The following is a 19,971-nucleotide window of genomic DNA, read 5'->3' on the forward strand; positions in this document are numbered from 1 at the left end:
TAATGTTATTTCTGACTTCTGTTGACTCCAACATGGCGGATATATGTATGCGTTTGTCTAAGCGCCGTACTCAGACTATTGCATGGTGTGCTTTTTCCGTAAAGCTTTTTGAAATCTGACACAGCAGTTGCATTACCCTCTTAAGACTCTAGGGGCAGTATTTCATTTTTGGATAAAAAGACGTGCCCGTTTTTAGCGCAATATTTTGTCACGAAAAGACGCTCGACTATGCTTGGAATTGATAGTTTTGGAAAGAAGACACTGACGTTTCCAGAACTGCAAAGATTTTCACTGTGAGTGCCATAGAACAAAAGCTACAGGCAAAACCAAGATGTTTGAGCGACCAGGAAATCAACAGGATTTCTGACGGCACGTTTTCCATGATCGCCTTATATGGCTGTGAATGCGACAGGAATGAACGGACACTTTCTAGCGTTTCCCCAAGGTGTCTGCAGCATTGTGACGTATTTGTAGGCATATCATTGGAAGATTGACCATAAGAGACTACATTTACCAGGGGTCCCGCACGGTGTCTGTGTGGAAATTGGTGCGCAAAAGTCACCTACCAGTATTTTTCCATCCGAATCTGAGAACAATGCAGGCTTCCAGGAACGGCATTTCAATGAAGAGATATGACAAAACACCTTGAGGATTCACTCAACGTCACAAAACAAAATTGTGGAAGGAAACAGCAGAGGAACACTCTATCCACATGATGGAACAGATTGATTTATGGAGTTTTCAGTCGAAAAAGTCGGAAAAACAAAGTTTGACGTGTAGGTGTCTGAATTTTCGGTTAGTTTCTCAGGAGGCTGAAGAAATTCGGCTTGTAGCCAAATGCATAGTAACAAAACGGAACGTTGTGTCCTACACAAGCATCTTTCAGGAAAAACTGGACATCTGCTATGTAACTGAGAGTCTCCTCATTGAAACATCTGAAGTTCTTCAAAGGTAAATTATTTTATTTGATCCCTTTGCTGGTTTTTGTGAATATGTTGTGTGCTAAATGCTAACGCTAAATGCTAAGCTAGCTATCACCACTCTTACACAAATTATTGATTTTCTCTGGTTCTAAAGCATATTTTGAAAATCTGAGACGACAGGATTGTTAAGAAAAGGATAAACTTGAGAGCAGGCATATTTATTTCATTTCATTTGCGATTTTTAGAAATCGCTAACGTTGCGTTATGGTAATGAGCTTGAGGCTATGATTACGCGACCGCATGCGGTGTGGGTCGGACTAAGAGGTTAACAAACCCTAGTTTTGGCAAGTGGGTCAGGAAATCTACTTTGTGCATGACACAAGTAATTTTTCCAACAATTGTTTACAGACGGATTAGTTAACCTCTTGCTCCTACCTGACACGCAGGCGTCCCATCTAGACATCTGGAAATGCAAATGCACTACGGTAAATGCTAATAGAACTCGTTAAAACTCAAACGTTCATTAAAATACACATGCAGAGTACTGAATTAAAGCTACACTCGTTGTGAATCCAGGCAACAAGTCAGATTTTTAAAATGCTTTTCGGCGAAAGCATGAGAAGCTATTATCTGATAGCATGTAACACCCCAAAAGACCCGCAGGGGATGTAAACAAAATAATTAGCATAGTCGGCGCTACACAAAACGCACAAATAAAATATAAAACATTCATTACCTTTGACCATCTTTGTTGGCACTCCTAGATGTCACAAACATCACTATTGGTTCTTTTTTTCGATTAAATCGGTCCATATATAGCCTAGATATCGATCTATGAAGACTGTGATCAAGGAAAAAAATAGCGTTTTATAACGTAACGTCATTTTTTTTTATTAAAAAAGTTGACGATAAACTTTCACAAAACACTTCGAAATACTTTTGTAATGTAACTTTAGGTATTAGTAAACGTTAATAAGCGATCAAATTGATCGAGGCGATGTATATTCTATAGCTGTACGTCTGGAAATAATGTCCGGGTAAATCTCAACCAAAATATCCGGTCGGAGACCGGAAGAACTGCGCTGCCTTGTGTCTGTTTGACCAAGAAACAAATCGTAGGCAAATGACAAGACTGTTGACATCGTGTGGAAGCTGTAGGTATTGCAACCTCGGCCCCATTTAATGTGGTTCACGTTTAACAATGGGTGGAAGTAGCGCATGGATATATTTTCCCATTTTCAGTGATCAGATTTTGCTGCACTTTTCGATGAAACGCACGTTCTGTTATAGTCACAGCCGTGATTTAACCAGTTTTATAAACGTCTGAGTGTTTTCTATCCACATACTAATGATATGCATATACTATATTCCTGGCATGAGTAGCAGGGCGCTGAAATGTTGCACGATTTTTAACAGAATGTTCGAAAAAGTAGGGGGTAGGAGTAACAGGTTAACTTATAATTCATTGTATCACAATTCCAGTGGATCAGAAGTTTACATACATTAAGTTGACAGTGCCTTTAAATAACTTGGAAAATTCCAGAAACAGATTACATGGCTTTAGAAGCTTCTGATAGGCTAATTTACATAATTTGAGTCAATTGGAGGTATACCTGTGGATGTACACTGCTCAAAAAAATAAAGGGAACACTTAAACAACTCAATGTAACTCCAAGTCAATCACACTTCTGTGAAATCAAACTGTCCACTTAGGAAGCAACACTGATTGACAATACATTTCACATGCTGTTGTGCAAATGGAATAGATAACAGGTGGAAATTACAGGCAATTAGCAAGACACCCCCAATAAAGGAGTGGTTCTGCAGGTGGTGACAACAGACCACTTCTCAGTTCCTATGCTTCCTGGATGATGTTTTGTCACTTTTGAATGCTGGCGGTGCTTTCACTCTAGTGGTAGCATGAGACGGAGTCTACAACCCACACAAGTGGCTCAGGTAGTGCAGCTCATCCAGGATGACACATCAATGCGAGCTGTGGCAAGAAGGTTTGCTGTGTCTGTCAGCGTAGTGTCCAGAGCGTGGAGGCGCTACCAGGAGACAGGCCAGTACATCAGGAGACGTGGAGGAGGCCGTAGGAGGGCAACAACCCAGCAGCAGGACCGCTACCTCCGCCTTTGTGCAAGGAGGAGCAGGAGGAGCACTGCCAGAGCCCTGCAAAATGACCTCCAGCAGGCCACAAATGTGCATGTGTCTGCTCAAACGGTCAGAAACAGACTCCATGAGGGTGGTATGAGGGCCCGACGTCCACAGGTGTGGGTTGTGCTTACAGCCCAACACCGTGCAGGACATTTGGCATTTACCAGAGAACACCAAGAATGACAAAAATCGCCACTGGCGCCCTGTGTTATTCACAGATGAAAGCAGGTTCACACTGAGCACGTGACAGACGTGACAGAGTCTGGAGACGCCGTGGAGAACGTTCTGCTGCCTGCAACATCCTACAGCATGACCGGTTTGGCGGTGGGTCAGTCATGGTGTGGGGTGGCATTTCTTTGGGGGGCTGCACAGCCCTCCATGTGCTCGCCAGAGGTAGCCTGACTGCCATTAGGTACCGAGATGAGATCCTCAGACCCCTTGTGAGACCATATGCTGGTGCGGTTGGCCCTGGGTTCCTCCTAATGCAAGACAATGCTAGACCTCATGTGGCTGGAGTGTGTCAGCAGTTCCTAAAAGAGGAAAGCATTGATGCTATGGACTGGCCAGACCTGAATCCAATTGAGCACATCTGGGACATCATGTCTCGCTCTGTCCAGGAGTTGGCGGATGCTTTAGTCCAGGTCTGGGAGGAGATCCCTCAGGAGACCATCCGCCACCTCATCAGGAGCATGCCCAGGCGTTGTAGGGAGGTCATACAGGCACGTGGGGGCCACACACACTACTGAGCCTCATTTTGACTTGATTTAAGGACATTACATCAAAGTTGGATCAGCCTGTAGTGTGGTTTTCCACTTTAATTTTGAGTGTGACTCCAAATCCAGACCTCCATGGGTTAATAAATTTGATTTCCATTGATCATTTTTGTGTGATTTTGTTGTCAGCACATTCAACTATGTAAAGAAAAAAGTATTCAATAAAAATATTTAATTCATTCAGATCTAGGATGTGGTATTTAAGTGTTCCCTTTATTTTTTTGAACAGTGTATTTCAAGGCCTACCTTCAAAATCAGTGCCTCTTTGCTTGACATCATGGGAAAACGCAGCAGTCATACTGTTCAGGAAGGAGATGCGTTCTGTCTCCTAGAGATGAATGTATTTTGGTGCAAAAAGTGCAAATCAATCCAAGAACAACAGCAAAGAACCTTGTGAAGATGCTATAGGAAACAGGTGCAAACATATCTATATCCACAGTAAAATGAGTCCTATATCGACATAACATGAAAGGCCACTCAGCAAGGAAGAAGCCACTGTTCCAAAAACCGTCATAAAAAAGCCAGACTACGGTTTGCAACTGCACATGGGGACAAAGATCGTACTTCTTGTAGAAATGTCCTCTGGTCTGATTAAACAAAAATGGAACTGTTTGGCCATGATGACCATCATTATGTTTGGAGGAAAAAGGGGATGCTTGTAAGCCGAAGAACACCATCCGAACTGTGAAGCACGAGAGTGGCAGCATCATGTTGTGGGGGTGCTTTGCTGCAGGAGAGACTGGTGCACTTCACAAAATAGATGGCGTCATGAGGCCGGAAAATTATGTGGATATATTGAAGCAACATCTCAAGACATCAGTCAGGAAGTTAAAGCTTGGCTGCAAATGGATCTTCCAAATGGACAATGACCCCAAGCATACTTCCAAGGTTGTGGCAAAATGGCTTAAGGACAACAAAGTCAAGGTATTGGAGTGGCCATCAAAGCCCTGACCTCAATCCCATAGAACATGTGGGCAGAACAGAAAAAAGTGTGTGAGCAAGGAGGCCTACAAACCTGACTCAGTTACACCAGCTCTGTCAGGAGGAATGGGCCAAAATACACCCAATTTATTGTGGGAAGCTTGTGACCCAAGTTAAACCATTTAGAAGGCAATGCTACCAAGTACTAATTGAGTGCATGTAAACTTCTGACCCACTGGGAATGTGATGAAAGAAATAAAAGCTGAAATAAAATCACTATACTATTATTCTGAATGTCACATTCCTAATTTTTACAAGGATTAAATATCAGGAATTGTGAAAACTGAGTTTAAATGTATATGGCTAAGGTGTATGTAAACTTCAACCGTAGGTCTGTAACAGTTTGGGTCTAGAGTGTCTCCTCCTTTGAAGAGGGGGATGACCACGGCCGAGTTCCAATCTTTAGGAATCTCAGACGATACGAAAGAGAGGTTGAACAGACTAGTAATAGGGGTTGCAAGAAGAGAGGGTCCAGATTGTCTAGCCCAGCTGATTTGTAGGGATCCATCGGCTATCTGGATTTGGGGGACAAAGAAGCAGGGGAGTGGGGCTTGAGGAAGTTGCTGAGGGGGGGGTGCAGAGCTGTTGGCCGGGGTTGGGGTAGCCAGGTGGAAAGCATGGCCAGCCGTAGAGAAATGCTTATTGAGATTCTCGATTATCGTAGATTTATCAGTGGTGACAGTGTTTCCTAGTCTCAGTGCAGTGAGCAGCTGGGAGAAGGTGCTCTTATTCTTCAGGGATTTTACAGTGTTCCAAAACTTTTGGGAATTTGTGCTGCAGGATACAAATCTGTTTGAAAAAGCTAGTGTTTGCTTTCTGAACTGACTGCGTATATTGGTTCCAGACTTCCCTTAAAAGTTGCATATTGCGGGGACTATTCAATGCTAATGCAGTACGCCGCAGGATGATCTTGTGCTGATCAAGGGCAGTAAAGTCTGGAGTGAACCAAGGGTGTGACGGCGTTCTTCTATCTCCTCCTCTGACGAAGAGGTAGAATAAGGATCGGACCAAAATGCAGCGTGATGATGATTCATGATAATATTTTAACGAAGGAAAAAAACAATACAAGCGGAAACTACAAAAATATGAAAAGTGAAAAACCGAAACAGCCCCATCTGGTGCAAACACAAAGACAGGAACAATCACCCACGAAAACACTCACAGAATATGGCTGCCTAAATATGGTTCCCAATCAGAGATGACGAGAATCACCTGACTCTGATTGAGATCCACCTCAGGCAGCCATAGACTACGTCGACGCCCCACAAAACCCCAAGACAAGAAACATACCACAATAACCCATGTCACACCCTGGCCTGACCAAATATATAAAGAAAACACATAATACTAAGACCAAGGCGTGACAGAACCTCCCTCCCCCCTAAGGTGCGGACTCCCGGACGCACCTCAAAACCATAGGGAGGGTCCGGGTGGGCGTCTGTCCATGGTGGCGGCTCCGGTTCGGGACGTGGACCCCACTCCATAAATGTCATAGTTCCTCCCCCTCGCGTCCTGGGATAATCCACCCATGCAGACTGGCAGCTCTGGCTGCTCCATGCAGACTGGCAGCTCTGGCTGCTCCATGCAGACTGGCAGCTCTGGCTGCTCCATGCAGTCTGACAGCTCTGGCTGCTCCATGCAGTCTGACAGCTCTGGCTGCTCCATGCAGTCTGACAGCTCAGGCTGCTCCATGCAGTCTGACAGCTCAGGCTGCTCCATGCAGACTGGCAGCTCAGGCTGCTCCATGCAGACTGGCAGCTCAGGCTGCTCCATGCAGACTGGCAGCTCAGGCTGCTCCATGCAGACTGGCAGCTCAGGCTGCGCTAAACAGGCAGGAGGCTCCGGCAGCGCAGGAGAGGAGAAAGGCTCCGACAGCGCTGAACAGGCGGGAGACTCCAGCAGCGCTGTAGAGGAGGAAGGCCGGACCGTGCAGGCGCACTGGAGCTCTTGAGCACCGAGCCTGCCCAACCTTACCTGGCTCGATGCCCACTCTAGCCCGGCCAATACGAAGAGCTGGTATGTACCGCACCGGGCTATGCACCCGCACTGGAGACACCGTGCGCACCATAGCATAACACGGTGCCTGCCCGGTCTCTCTAGCCCCCCGGTAAGCACAGAGAGTTTGTGCAGGTCTCCTACCTGGCATAGCCATACTCCCTGTAAGCCCCCCCCCCCCCAATACATTTTTGGGGCTGACTCTCAGGCTTCCATCCGCGTCGCCGTGCTGCCTCCTCATACCAGCGTCTCCGCTTTCGTCGCCTCCAGTTCCTTCTTGGGGCGGAGATATTCTCCAGGCTGAGCCCAAGGTCCTTCACCGTCCAGTTCGTCCTCCCATGTCCAGTCCCTCTCTCGCTGCACCTTGGTGCGGCTACACTCCCCTGGTTTAGCCCAGGGTACTCTCCAGTCGAGGATTTCCTCCCAAGTCCAGAAATTCTTGTCGCGCTGCTCCTGCTGCCGCTGTTGCCTGTTACCATGTTGCTTGGTCCATTTGTGGTGGGTGATTCTGTAACGGCGTTCTTCTATCTCCTCCTCTGACGAAGCGGTAGAATAAGGATCGGACCAAAATGCAGCGTGATGATGATTCATGATAATACTTTAATGAAGGAAAAAAACAATACAAGCGGAAACTACAAAAATATGAAAAGTGGAAAACCGAAACAGCCCTATCTGGTGCAAACACAAAGACAGGAACAAGGATCTCTGATTGAGATCCACCTCAGGCAGCCATAGACTACGTCGACACCCCACAAAACCCCAAGACAAAAAACATATCACAATAACTCATGTCACACCCTGGCCTGACCAAATATATAAAGAAAACACAAAATACTAAGACCAAGGCGTGACAAAGGGCTAGATCTGTTCTTAGTTCTACATTTTTTGAACGGGGCACCTTTATTTTGAAGGTGTAGGCTATATTACATGGATTTAGACTTTTTCCAAAGGTCTTCATCAGTGGCTTGTAGGCCGTGTGTGGAAGCTAGGAGATACTAAATGTGTTTGTCAATTAAATAACCTGTAATTAACAGTTAATTAACAATCACCGGCTGGCTTCATTTTGTGACCTCCACACCTGTAGTAAATTCAATTGATTGGACATGACTTGGAAAGGCACACACACCTGTCTACATAAGGTCTCACAGTTGACAGAGCAAAAACCAAGCCGTAAGGTTGAAGGAATTGTCTGTAGAGCTCCTAGACAGGATTGTGTCGAGGCACAGATCTAGGGAAGGGTACCAAAACATTTCTGTAGCATTGAAGGTCCACAAGAAGTGGCCTCCATCATTCTTAAATGGAAGAAATTTGGAACCACCGAGACTTTTCCTAGAGCTGGCCGCCTGGCCAAACTGAGCAATCGGGGGAGAAGGGCCTTGGTCAGGGAGGTGCCCAAGAACCCGATGGTCATTAACAGAGCTCCTCTGTGGAGATGGGAGAATATTCCAGAAGGACAACCATGTCTGCAGCACTCCACGAACCAGGCCTTTATGGTAGAGGGGCCAGACGGAAGACACTCCTCAGTAAATGGCACATGACAGCCCGCTAGGAGTTTGCCAAAAGGCACATAAGGGACTCTCAGTCTATGAGAAACAAGATTCTCTAGTCTGATGAAACTAAGATTTAAATATTTGGCCCGAATGCCAAGAGTCACGCCTGAAGGAAACCTGGCACCGTCCCTATGGTGAAGCATGTTTGGCGGAAGTATCATGCTGTTGGGATATTTTTCAGCGGCAGAGACTGGGAGACTATTTAGGATCGAGAGAAAGATGAACAGAGCAAAGTACAGAGAGCTCCTTGATGAAAACCTGCTCCAAAGCGCTCAGGACCTCATACTGGGGCAAAGGTTCACCTTCCAACAGGACAACGACCCTAGCACACAGCCAAGTCAATGCAGGAGTGTCTTCGGAAGTCTCTGAATATCCTTGAGTGGGCTAGCCAGTGTCCGGACTTGAACCCAATCGAACATCTCTCGAGAGACCTGAAAATAGCTGTGCAGCGACGCTCCCCAGCCAACCTGACAGAGCTTGAGAGGATCTGCAGAGGAAAATGGGAGAAACTCCCCAAATACAGGTGTGCCAAGCTTGTAGCGTCATACCCAAGAAGAGATGTCTCCGGCATGTTGCGCGGGACTGGTGGCTCTACAGTGAAATAAAACAATAACTAACTGAAACAGCAGTAGACAAGGCATATTGACATTAGAAGGAGGCATAAAGCAATCACGGGTATTGGTCGGGATAGCTAAAACAACAAAGGGTAAATGGCAATGAATGGGCAGAGGGGGTCAATTAGGTAGACACAGGGCCTGAGTTCGAGGCTGTGGCTGACAGAAAAACAAAGAGGTACAGTAAATCAATAAACAAAAAGAGGTACAGTAACTGAATTGGGTCTGGGTAACCTCATTTTGACTCAATTTGTGTTTTTTCAGGAAAGGCCAATAGCTGTTAGTCTATTTGGGTTGTGGGTAGAGATGGAGAACTAAATTGATCTTTCAGTCATCTCATTTCTGCTATGAGATTTTTGAGACATGCAAAGGGCAACACTAGTCTCTCCTTCCCTGTATTTCAGAGGGAAAGGCTGATGACCACAGCAGCTTTCCAATCTTTAGGGATCTCGGACAATGCAAAAGAGGTTGAACAGACTGGTAATAGGGGGTTGCAACAATGGCGGCGGATAATTTTAGAAAGAGAGGGTTCAGGTTGTCTAGCCCAGCTGATTTGTACGGTTCCAGGTTTTGCAGCTCTTTCAGAACATCTGCTATCTGGATTTGGGTAAAGGAGAAGCTGGGGAGGCTTGGGCAAGTAGCTGCTGGTGGTGCGGAGTTGTCGGCCGGGGTTGAGGTAGCCAGGAGGAAAGCATGGCCAGCCGTAGAGAAATGCATCCCCCTTTGGCAGTTCTATCTTGACGGAATATGTTGTAGTTGGGGATGGAAATCTCTGAATTTTTGGTGGCCTTCCTAAACCAGGATTCAGACATGGCAAGGACATCAGGGTTGGCGGAGTGTGCTAAAGCAGTGAGTAAAACAAACTTAGGGAGGAGGCTTCTGATGTGAACATATGCATGGAACCAAGGCTTTTTCAGTTACAGAAGTCAACAAATGAGAGTGCCTGGGGACACGCAGGGCCTGGATTAACCTTTACATCACCCGAGGAACAGAGGAGGAGTAGGATGAGGGTACGGCTAAAGGCTATCAAAACTGGTCATCTAGTGCATTGGGGACAGAGAATAAAAGGAGCAGATTTCTAGGCGTGGTAGAATAGATTCAGGGCATAATGTACAGACAGGGGTGTGGTGGGGTGCGGGTACAGTGGAGGTAAACCCAGGCATTGAGTGATAGAGGTTGCATCTAGTTATGCTGGGTGAGGTCACCGCATGTGTGGGAGGTAGACAAAGGAGGTATCTTCTGAGGCATATTGAGTGGGGTGCCGCAGTAAACTAAAACAATGACAACTTCCTAAACAACCATAGACAAGGCATATTGACATTTGAGAGAGACAAATCAATCACAGGTGTTGATTGGGAGAGCTAGCTAAGACAACAAATCAGCAAAGACAACAGGTAAAATGGCGATGGATGGGCAGAGAAGGTCGGTTAACTACACACAGGGCCTGAGTTTGAGGCTGGGGCCGACAGATAAACAAAAAAATAAAACAAAAAATAAAACAAAATGGAGAACCGTGATTAATTAACAGGCCAGCAGGCAACAGCTATGTAGCCAAGTGATCATAGGGTCCAGTGAACAGCAATAGATGAAACAGGGAAGTCGTTACTACGCTAGCAAGCGGGAGACACAGCATTTAAAGTTAGCAGGCCAGGGCAAGTAAAAGTGTCTGCTCCGACATCCAGCAAAGGCCGGTTGAGGGCACAGCGGATGGAGTTACGTCGGCAGACCAGTCGTGATGGTACGGCGGGGCGCAGTGTTGACAAAGGGTCCAGGCCAGTTGGAGAACGAGGTATTGGAGAACGGCTAACTGGTGCTACCTTCGGGACAGTGGTGTTAGCCGCTATAGCCACGAGGTATCAGCTAGCTAGCAGCGATGATCCGATGCAAAGGTCCCGATTTCGCAACTAAACCTCCATCAGTCGCACTGCCAAACATAGTCAGTTTTACGAGGGTATCTTACCGATCCTTGACTTCGGCGATGTCATTTATAAAATAGCCTCCAACACTCTACTCAGCAAATTGGATGTAGTCTATCACAGTGCCATCCATTTTGTCACTAAAGCCCCATATACTAACCACCACCGCGACCTGTATGCTCTCTTTGGCTGGCCCTCGCTACATATTTGTCACCAAACCCACTGACTCCAGGTCATCGATAAGTCTTTGCTAGGTAGCTAGGTATATGCCTTATCTCAGCTCACTGGTCACCATAGCAACACCCACCTGTAGCACGTGCTCCAGCAGGTATATTTCTCTGGACATCCCCAAAGCCAACACCTGCATTGGCCGCCTTTCCTTCCAGTTCTCTGCTGCCAATGACTGGAACGAATTGCAAAAGTCACTGAAGCTAGAGACTTACATCTCCCTCACTAACTATAAGCATCAGCTGTCAGGGCATCTTACCGATCACTGCACTTGTACACAGCCCATCTGTAAATAGCCCACCCAACTACCTCCTCCCCATAGTTATTTTTTGCTGTTTTGCACCCTAGTATCTCTACTATCTGTGTACAATCTGTGGTCCTTCTGTAGCTCAGTTGGTAGAGCATGGCACTTGTAACGCCAGGGTAGTGGGTTCGATCCCCGGGACCACCCATACGTAGAATGTATGCACACATGACTGTAAGTCGCTTTGGATAAAAGCGTCTGCTAAATGGCATATATTATTATTATTATTATCTCTACTTGCACATCATCATCTCCACATCTATCACCCCAGTTGTAATGTTAAATTGTAATTATTTCACCACTATGGCCTATTTATTGCCTTTCTACATTTGCACACACTGTATATAAATTGTTCTATTGTGTTATTGACTGTACATTTGTTTATCCCATGTGTAACTGTTGTTTTTGTCGCACTGCTTTATTTTCTCTTGGTTAGGTCGCAGTTGTAAATGAGAACTTGTTCTCAACTGGCCTACATGGTTAAATAAAGGTGAAATACATTTTTTTCAACAACAAAAAATGTCAAGCCCTTTACCAACAATGCAGTTAAGAGCAAAAAAAATAAATGATAATAATTAAAGAGCAGCAATAAAATAACCGTAGCGAGGCTATATACAGGTGGTACCGGTACAGAGTCAATGTACGAGGGCACAGTCATCTCTTTACAGGAATACTTTGGGGGGAAAAACAGATGGCTATAAATGTATCACTCAGACTTCCAAGTTCAGACCATAGCATTGCAAATAGACTAAAATAGCACAGACGCTTTCATATGCAGCAACACCTAGAAGGGAACAACGCAAAACAGTGCTATGCTATGTGTACAGCTGAGGGCATACACACTACACTAACACCTTCTCCTCCTCAGCTTTGAATCCCTCTGACCCCAATTACTTTAAAGCTTATTAAAGGCATCCTTCAAAGTGCAGAGAGAGGTTGGCCTCCCAGCTCTGTGATTATGAGCAGGCCTGTCTGGCACTGTTCTAATGTGATTCTAAGTGGAGCTGGAGAGGTCTGTCTATCCAGGGGAAAGGTCCTCAGACTCCCAACGCTGAATAAACTAGTCTGGCTGAAGCCGCTATCATTAAGGAGGCAGGGAGATTTCCTAGCAAAAACAAATCGCAAGCCTATTTGACTTTTTGTATTCAATACATGATGGCTGGAAAATAAAAAATAAAAAATCCCAAGTCAACCCATATCCGCCTCAGGATAGCAGCCAGACAACCCCTGTGATTATCTGGCAGTACATGTGATATGAACACGTTTCCAGAATTATTTGAGACACTGCAATGCAAAAAAAATGGGCTGTGTGAATGCTCTCTCCTCGGCTAGTCCTAATCCTAATACCAGCTCATCTTGACAAGGCAAATGGTATCACCACGAACAGGGGGTGCACAGTATAATTTCCTAATTAACCAATGTTGCAAAAACACTCAGCTCTCCAAGGGAAATCCAGTTATGCAGGAGATATGATATGCACTGGTGTTTCATCACTCTTTATTTGATCAACCACTGTACACTAATTGGGGGAGTCAATGAATGAATCATCGAGCGAGCCTATCTTAAAACAGCAGTGTCTTAACCATCAGTCTGAGTCACACAACAACCTCTCAGTATTGTGTTCATGAAATGATCTGTGTGAAAACTGTAGGAGGGGAAGGAAGAAAAACACCAGACTAAAGCTGCGAGAGAACTACTTAATGCTCAGTAGCAACGCAATTTCTCTTGATTATGAAAATGTGTCATCCATAGTCCACGGATAATGTAAAGTATGCTTACAGTGCATGCATAAATTAAAAAGCATCAATGAGACAAAGGAAAGACTGATTCCCCTCAATGAAGGCTCATTTCTGCAGCAGCCATTGAAGGAATAACAGAGTCTGATTCCATTAGGACTATGATGTAGGAGCTCATCCCCCCCAGGACACATGAAAAGCCCTTTTTTCCCCTGTGCTGCTGCTTTCCTCCTGATGGGAGCCTGCAGGAGCAATGAAACTCCTGTCAGATAGATCTAAAGCAGAGAGAGGAGAGCGCAACAACCCAAATCTGCAAATAGCAACAGCTGACATGCTGGGATGCTGCTCCTAGTCAAACAAGCCCTGGGCTTTCCCCAGATCTGATTGAGATATACCTCCCTGGCTTGGTTTCTCTGTGAAAGGGAAAGGCAATATGGATAGAGTGGGGTGAGATGAATCACAAGGGAGGAGAGGCATCAGGCATCCAGACACTGGCTTGATGTGAGAATGTATGTTGAGGTTTCTCCTGTTCGTTTCCTAAATGTACATGTACCCCCCATTGTTATTTGATTGAAGGACAGAGGGGTTTGTTGCTTTGAGAGTGCACTTTTTCCCATAGGATGTTGGGTTATGGTGGCTATAAATCTCCCGTGGGAAGGTTCTGCATGTAGACCGAAGAATCTGCTGGAATGGGTCACTGTTAATATGGACGTATCAGGATTGGGAGAAGCAGTTTCCTTTTGCGACGGTGGAGACTTCCCAAACGCCGGAACCTTCAATTTGTAACACGTATAGACACAGAAGTAAATCCTGCAGCTGAACAAATTAAGCAAGATCTTACTTCTGAGATTAAGGTGGCTATCATCTGCTGGTTGATGGCTTTATTACAGCCTACTTTAAAGAGAACTCTTAGTTTCAACACTGAATCACGTTAGGGATTCTCCTGAACTTTATGTTGGCTCGTTAGCTTAAACATTTCTGTCACAGCTCCTAAATAACATTGCCCTTTCGCTTCTCCTTCCAGGTCACAAAATAAACCAACAGGCTATATGGCAATAAATAGCCTATATAAAACCAGGCCTAAATGAGCTCATGATAATCACAACCTACCTCACCAACAAAAAATCCATCCAAATTACCTTTGTGATTTTCTCAACATGCTCCTATTGTAATTCTGCCTCACGATGGTGGAACATTTTGAATCCGATGAGTTCCAAGAATCTCATAATGAGGATGGCTACTACTGAGTACTAACAAGGCTGGCTCAGCTGGACACATGCTTTTACTGAGCAAGTGAAATCAATACCATTAGATGTCTTCAGGCTACCTACCCCCACTAAGGTTACCACATTTGCTGTGTCCAAGGTTCAGTCAGGCCAATGTCAATGAGCTAATAAAGGGTGTGGAATGTGGATACAGCAGAATGGGTATACAAGACGCTCAAGTAGGCTACATATATGTAATTGGCAAATAGTTAATGAAAAAGGAGGATTAATAAACTGAAAACCAATCAGAAGTATGGACAGTAGAATTGTGGTCCAACATAATGATCATCCCCTCAGTTGGATAGGCGACTGTGTTTGTGTGTCATACATGGCTGGACAGCAGGACACACACACACACACACACACACACACACACACACACACACACACACACACACACACACACACACACACACACGAGGAGGAGGTATGACAGTGTCCATTCATGGACATTGGCCAGTCATGTGAAAGAAGAGATGCTGTCACTGTCCAGAGATGGCTAATGGCCAACCATGCGGGGGAGAGGACCTCTTACCGTGTCTTCTGTGGCTAGCATGACAGATTGTAGGCCTCACCCCTGGCAGTGCTGACAATGTGCACTCACAAAGACAGGCATTCCATCAGCAGCCTCTATGAGCAAGATCCAATAAAATAGAGCAAATAACTTATGGAGCTTGTACCTTGTGGCAAACACAAGCAAAGCCAAATATGAAAAGGCTCAGTCTTTTTTTACATGTCCAATTTGAAGAGAAAATATTTGGGGTTCTATTCAATCCGTAACACAGAAATTCAGCTTTACAGCAGGATTGAAATTTAGAGGCAATGTCCCCACGTTAGGGGAGACTGTATTCACAGTAAATTCTGCAGATGTCAACTAAATCGGAAATTACATTAAAATTCAGTGATAAAAATTTAATAGAGCCCTTTAGGCTGTTTCAATGTGGTGAACCTAATCTTTAAACTATAGCCATAAAGCCCATAGCTGTTAGCCTATATCACTCACATGCACTATCATACAAAAGGGAATCAACACTAAAAGATCCTCTAAATAGATCAGAGGACATTTAATGCAAATACTGTACAACTATAAAACTGTAGGATAAGCTCAACGAGCCTACGCATACAAGACTAACTTGGCCGCTTAGACAGTCCTGTACCAAACTCATTCAGTGTCAGTTTACATCTCATCAACAACAGGACAGGTGGTGTCAAGCAGCAGCTATCTAAAACACCGCATTCAGTCAGCCTATTTTAAAAGCATGGTAAATCCATTCACTCCAGTCAATGTGCAGACATCAAGACTGGGAGACAAGGTTAACAAGAAATGTCACACAGCAACATAAATCCACCATTGAAACAAGACACAAACACCAGCAAACATAAATGATTAAAGTTCCAAAACACCCAACGCCTACATTTTTTCCACTTGGTTGTCATCCACAGCTATGATACTCAAGCCGGAATGCAATTTACCAATCTAACAAGCACCGTGCTTGGATAAGCTTGACAGACAAACTGAGTGTCCAGTACTTTGGGTCAGCTGAAAGGTTATACAGGACTGGAGAACTCTGAAATACAACCTTTCCAGCAAACCCGAGCTATGGAACCTAGAACACAGGTGCTATTGAGTTAGACTGGGAGGAAAGAGGAGGTGACACTCCAAAAGCATTGGTCATTGACTGATTGTGACAAGGAGCTTTTTTAAATTTATTAATTACTTTGTTCTGAAGACCTTTGCACTCTTCCAATAGTAGTCTGCTCCTTAAAACAGGAGATACTATCATAACAAAGTGTAAAATCATTCACATCAACCATCTGACAGACCGTTTCAAGAGAATTACTGGGCAAATACTTTACTAATAATAATTTGGTATCCTTTAGACACAGTATTGAAATGTATTAACATATTCCTGTCATTAAATCAAACAGACAACTACAGCAATTAGAATGTTGTGGCTTAATACATTTAAACAACGGACCACATTGGATTAGACCTAAAAGTCAAATACTTTTTTTGTTGCTACACTGTGGGTAATGTTTTACCCATAGTCTGCTTAACAGGGCCTAGGCTAATCAGGGTCAGTCAGCAGCAGATTTGGAGAGAAACACACTCATCTCGCACAGCTCCTAATATGGAAATTCAACTTAAAATTGTTCATTCACAGGATAACAAGCCAACTTCATGATACATTATTCAATGTATGTCATTTATATACATGTGTTTTCAATCAGACAGGTAATTATTTATATAAAGTAGTAAAGTACACAAATATAATTTGTAAACATTTTGGTCACTCTTAGTAACGTTAGTAAACTCATTTGGAAGATGCGAGTCCAAAATCTGGTTTCCCACCGACGGCAGATTTTGATTTAGACAAATTTACAAAACAGATGCCCCGGGGACAAACATCCTGATCCTGGCTGGCAGCCTAACTAAACCGTTAGTTTGGGGGTTAACATTTCCATAGCCATATAGCAGTCATAGTTCGGTGCTCTTCCAATGCTGTATACATCCTCAGTTTCAGACACGAATCTTGTTAGCTAGCTGGAGAGCTAGCTCACTTTCTAGCTAACTAACGCGTTAGCTCGCCAATTAAATTACGTTACCGAGTTAGTAATAGATGAGAGTTGGTGTATTCTGGTAAGTGTGTTCTTAAAATGTACCGTATGCGATTAATGAAAATTATACATTACCTACACACAACTTACCATATCATAGACGTTCAAAATTATCGGCTCGTTTGCCATCACTGGCATCAGGAATTTCTTCGGATCCTGGTGCACTTTCGCCAGTTTGCTTCGATCCACACACCCTCTTCTAGTTAACTAGTAATCTTTTTTTCTGTAGTTAGCTTGCTAACTACTTGACTTAGTTAATCGTACTAACAGGCAAATTAAACATTCAGTTCACCACAAGAGCCCCGCATCCGAAAGCTTTGTCCAATTTTCTCCATAAGCAAACAGCTGTGCACGGCAGTCGACTAGCTGGCAGGCTAGCTACTGGAGACAGTTCGCGATGAAAGGGAGTCGTTAGCGAAAGTGAATATTTTCTGCGTGAAATTGCCATTCAGACACCAAAATGACATTTCTTCTAATAAGCCCAAATCATGTGAACTACTTTCCAAGTTGAATTTTTTCCCCCCACAAAAAAATATCCAACTGAAAATCGACTGTATTCTCAGGTAACGGGTGGCCACTGCTGTGCTGTTTTGAACGATGCATCGACAGTCGTTTAGTTAACCTGGATATCGCTGATGAGATTGACAGGATCGGCTATCCATTACTCAACCTAACATTTATAAATACAACATTTTATGAAGCCTCGGATCAATTTTATCAAATTTCTATTGCTTTAAATGATCCAGCTAATCTAGCAAAATCGTCATAAACTACCCAGCCTTGGTTTATATTCTCCTTGGTTTATTGTCAATTATTTTAAAGAGTACTCATATACCAAGAAATAAAGATACAAAAGGTTCAACATTACTTTTAGGATTGGTTCTTAAACATCAGTCTTTAGGCAAACTCCAAGCGAGCTGTCATGTGCCTTTTACTGGGGAGTGGCTTCCTTCTGGCCACTCTACCATAAAGGCCTGATTGGTGGAGTGCTGTAGAGATGGTTATCCCATTTCTACAGAGGAACTCTAGAGCTCAGTCAGAGTAACAATCAGGTTCTTGGTCACCTTCCTGACCAAGGCCTATCTCCCCCGATTGCTCAATTTGGCCTGGCGACCAGCTCTAGGAAAAGTCTTGGTGTTTCAAAACTTCTTCCATTTAAGAATAATGGAGTCCACTGAGTTCGTTTATTTTTGTTAACCTTTATTTAACTTTGCAAGTCAGTTAAGAACAAATTCTTATTTACAATGACGGCCCTACCAAAAGGTCTTCTTTGGGGACCTTCAATGCTGCCGAAATGTTTTGGGACCCTTCCCTAGATCTGTGCCTCAACACAATCCTGTCTCTGAGCTCTACGGACAATTCCTTCAACCACCTGGCTTGGTTTTTACTCTGACATGCACTGTCAACTGTGGGACCTTGTAAGACAAGTGTGTGCCTTTCCAAATCATGTCCAATAAATTTAATTTACCACTACTGGACTCCAATCAAGTTGTAGAAACATCTCAGGATGATCAATGGAAACAGGATGCACCTGAGCTCAATTTCGAGTCTTTATAGCATGAGGTCTGAATACTTATGTAAATAAGGTATTTCTGTTATTTGTTTTTTTTAAATAAATGTGCTAAAATTTCTAAAACCTTGTTTTCTCTTTGTTGTTATGGGGTAATGTGAAGATTTGAGGATTTTTATTTATTTAATCCATTTTAGAAAAAGGCTGTAACGTAACAAAATGTGGAAAAGGGGGTTTGAATACTTTCCAAAGGCACTGTATCATTAGAAACAGTAATGCATTCTAGTTGCCAGCTGATTCCTGAAAATAGTCACATTGACAGTAACTATAGAATAGCATAGAGTGAGAATAAGGTAAACGCCATACATGCATGTATATTGAACAAAAATATAAATGTAACATCCAACAATTAATGATTTTACTGAGTTACAATTCATATAAGGAAATCAGTCAATTGAAATAAATTCCTTAGGCCCTAATCTATGGATTTCACATGACTGGGCAGGGGCGCTGCCATGTTTGGGCCTGGGAGGGCATAGTCCCACCCATTTGGGAGCCAGGCCCAGCCAATCAGAATAAGTTTTTCCCCACAAAAGGGCTTTATTACAGACAGAAATATTCCTCAGTTCCCTTTTTCCCCTCCCCTATTTCGATCTTGTCTCATCGCTGCCCAACGGGATCAGGAGGCGAAGTTTGAGTAATGCGTCCTCCGAAACATGACCCACCAAACCTCACTTTTTAACACCCGCCCGCTTAACCAAGAAGCCAACCACACCAATGTGGCGGAGGAAACACCGTTCAACTGACTACCGAGGTCCGCCTACAGGCGCCGGCCCGCCACAAGGAGTCACTAGAGCGCCATGAGCCAAGTCAAGCCCCCCCGGCCAAACCCTCCAGTAACCCAGACGAAGCTGGGCCAATTGTGTGCCGCCCTATGGGACTCCCGACCACAGTCGGTTGTGATACAGCCTGGGATCGAACCCAGGTGTCTGCAGTGAAGCCTCTAGCACTGCGATGCAATGCCTTAGACCGCTTCGCCACTAGGGATACCCAATATTCCTCAGTTTCATCAGCTGTCCGGGTGGCTGGTCTCAGACGATCCCGTAGGTGAAGAAGCCGGATCTGTAGGTTATGGGCTGGCGTGGTTACACATGGTCTGTGGCTGTGAGGCCGGTTGGACATACTGCCAAATTATCTAATACAACATTGGAGACGGCTTATGGTAGAGAAATTAACATTAAATTATCTGACAAAAGCTCTGGTGGACATTCCTGCAGTCAGCATGGCAATTGCACGCTCCCTCAACTTGAGACATCTGTGGCATTGTGTTGTGTGACAAAACTGCACATTTGAAAGTGTATTTTTATTGTCCCCAGCACAAGGTGCTCATGTGTAATGAT

The 19,971-nt window shown here is 44.3% G+C and overlaps 1 protein-coding gene across 2 annotated transcripts in view; it reads right to left on the reverse strand.

The window, feature by feature from the left end:
- The window catches only part of desi2 (desumoylating isopeptidase 2), a 50,733-nt gene extending 33,016 nt beyond the window's left edge, over positions 1-17,717 (reverse strand). The window contains exon 1 of one of the 2 annotated variants that reach the window (XM_046357300.1): positions 17,152-17,717. In XM_046357300.1, the coding sequence (XP_046213256.1) occupies positions 17,152-17,199 (48 nt within the window). In that variant the 5' untranslated portion in view covers positions 17,200-17,717. Of the gene's footprint in view, positions 1-14,977; positions 15,024-17,151 lie in introns of those variants that run through there. The other variant, XM_046357301.1, reaches the window with a different exon arrangement.
- Positions 17,718-19,971: the final 2,254 nt, after the last annotated feature.

Source organism: Oncorhynchus gorbuscha, linkage group LG07 (assembly GCF_021184085.1).
Source record: "Oncorhynchus gorbuscha isolate QuinsamMale2020 ecotype Even-year linkage group LG07, OgorEven_v1.0, whole genome shotgun sequence".
Taxonomy (NCBI): Eukaryota; Metazoa; Chordata; class Actinopteri; order Salmoniformes; family Salmonidae; genus Oncorhynchus; species Oncorhynchus gorbuscha.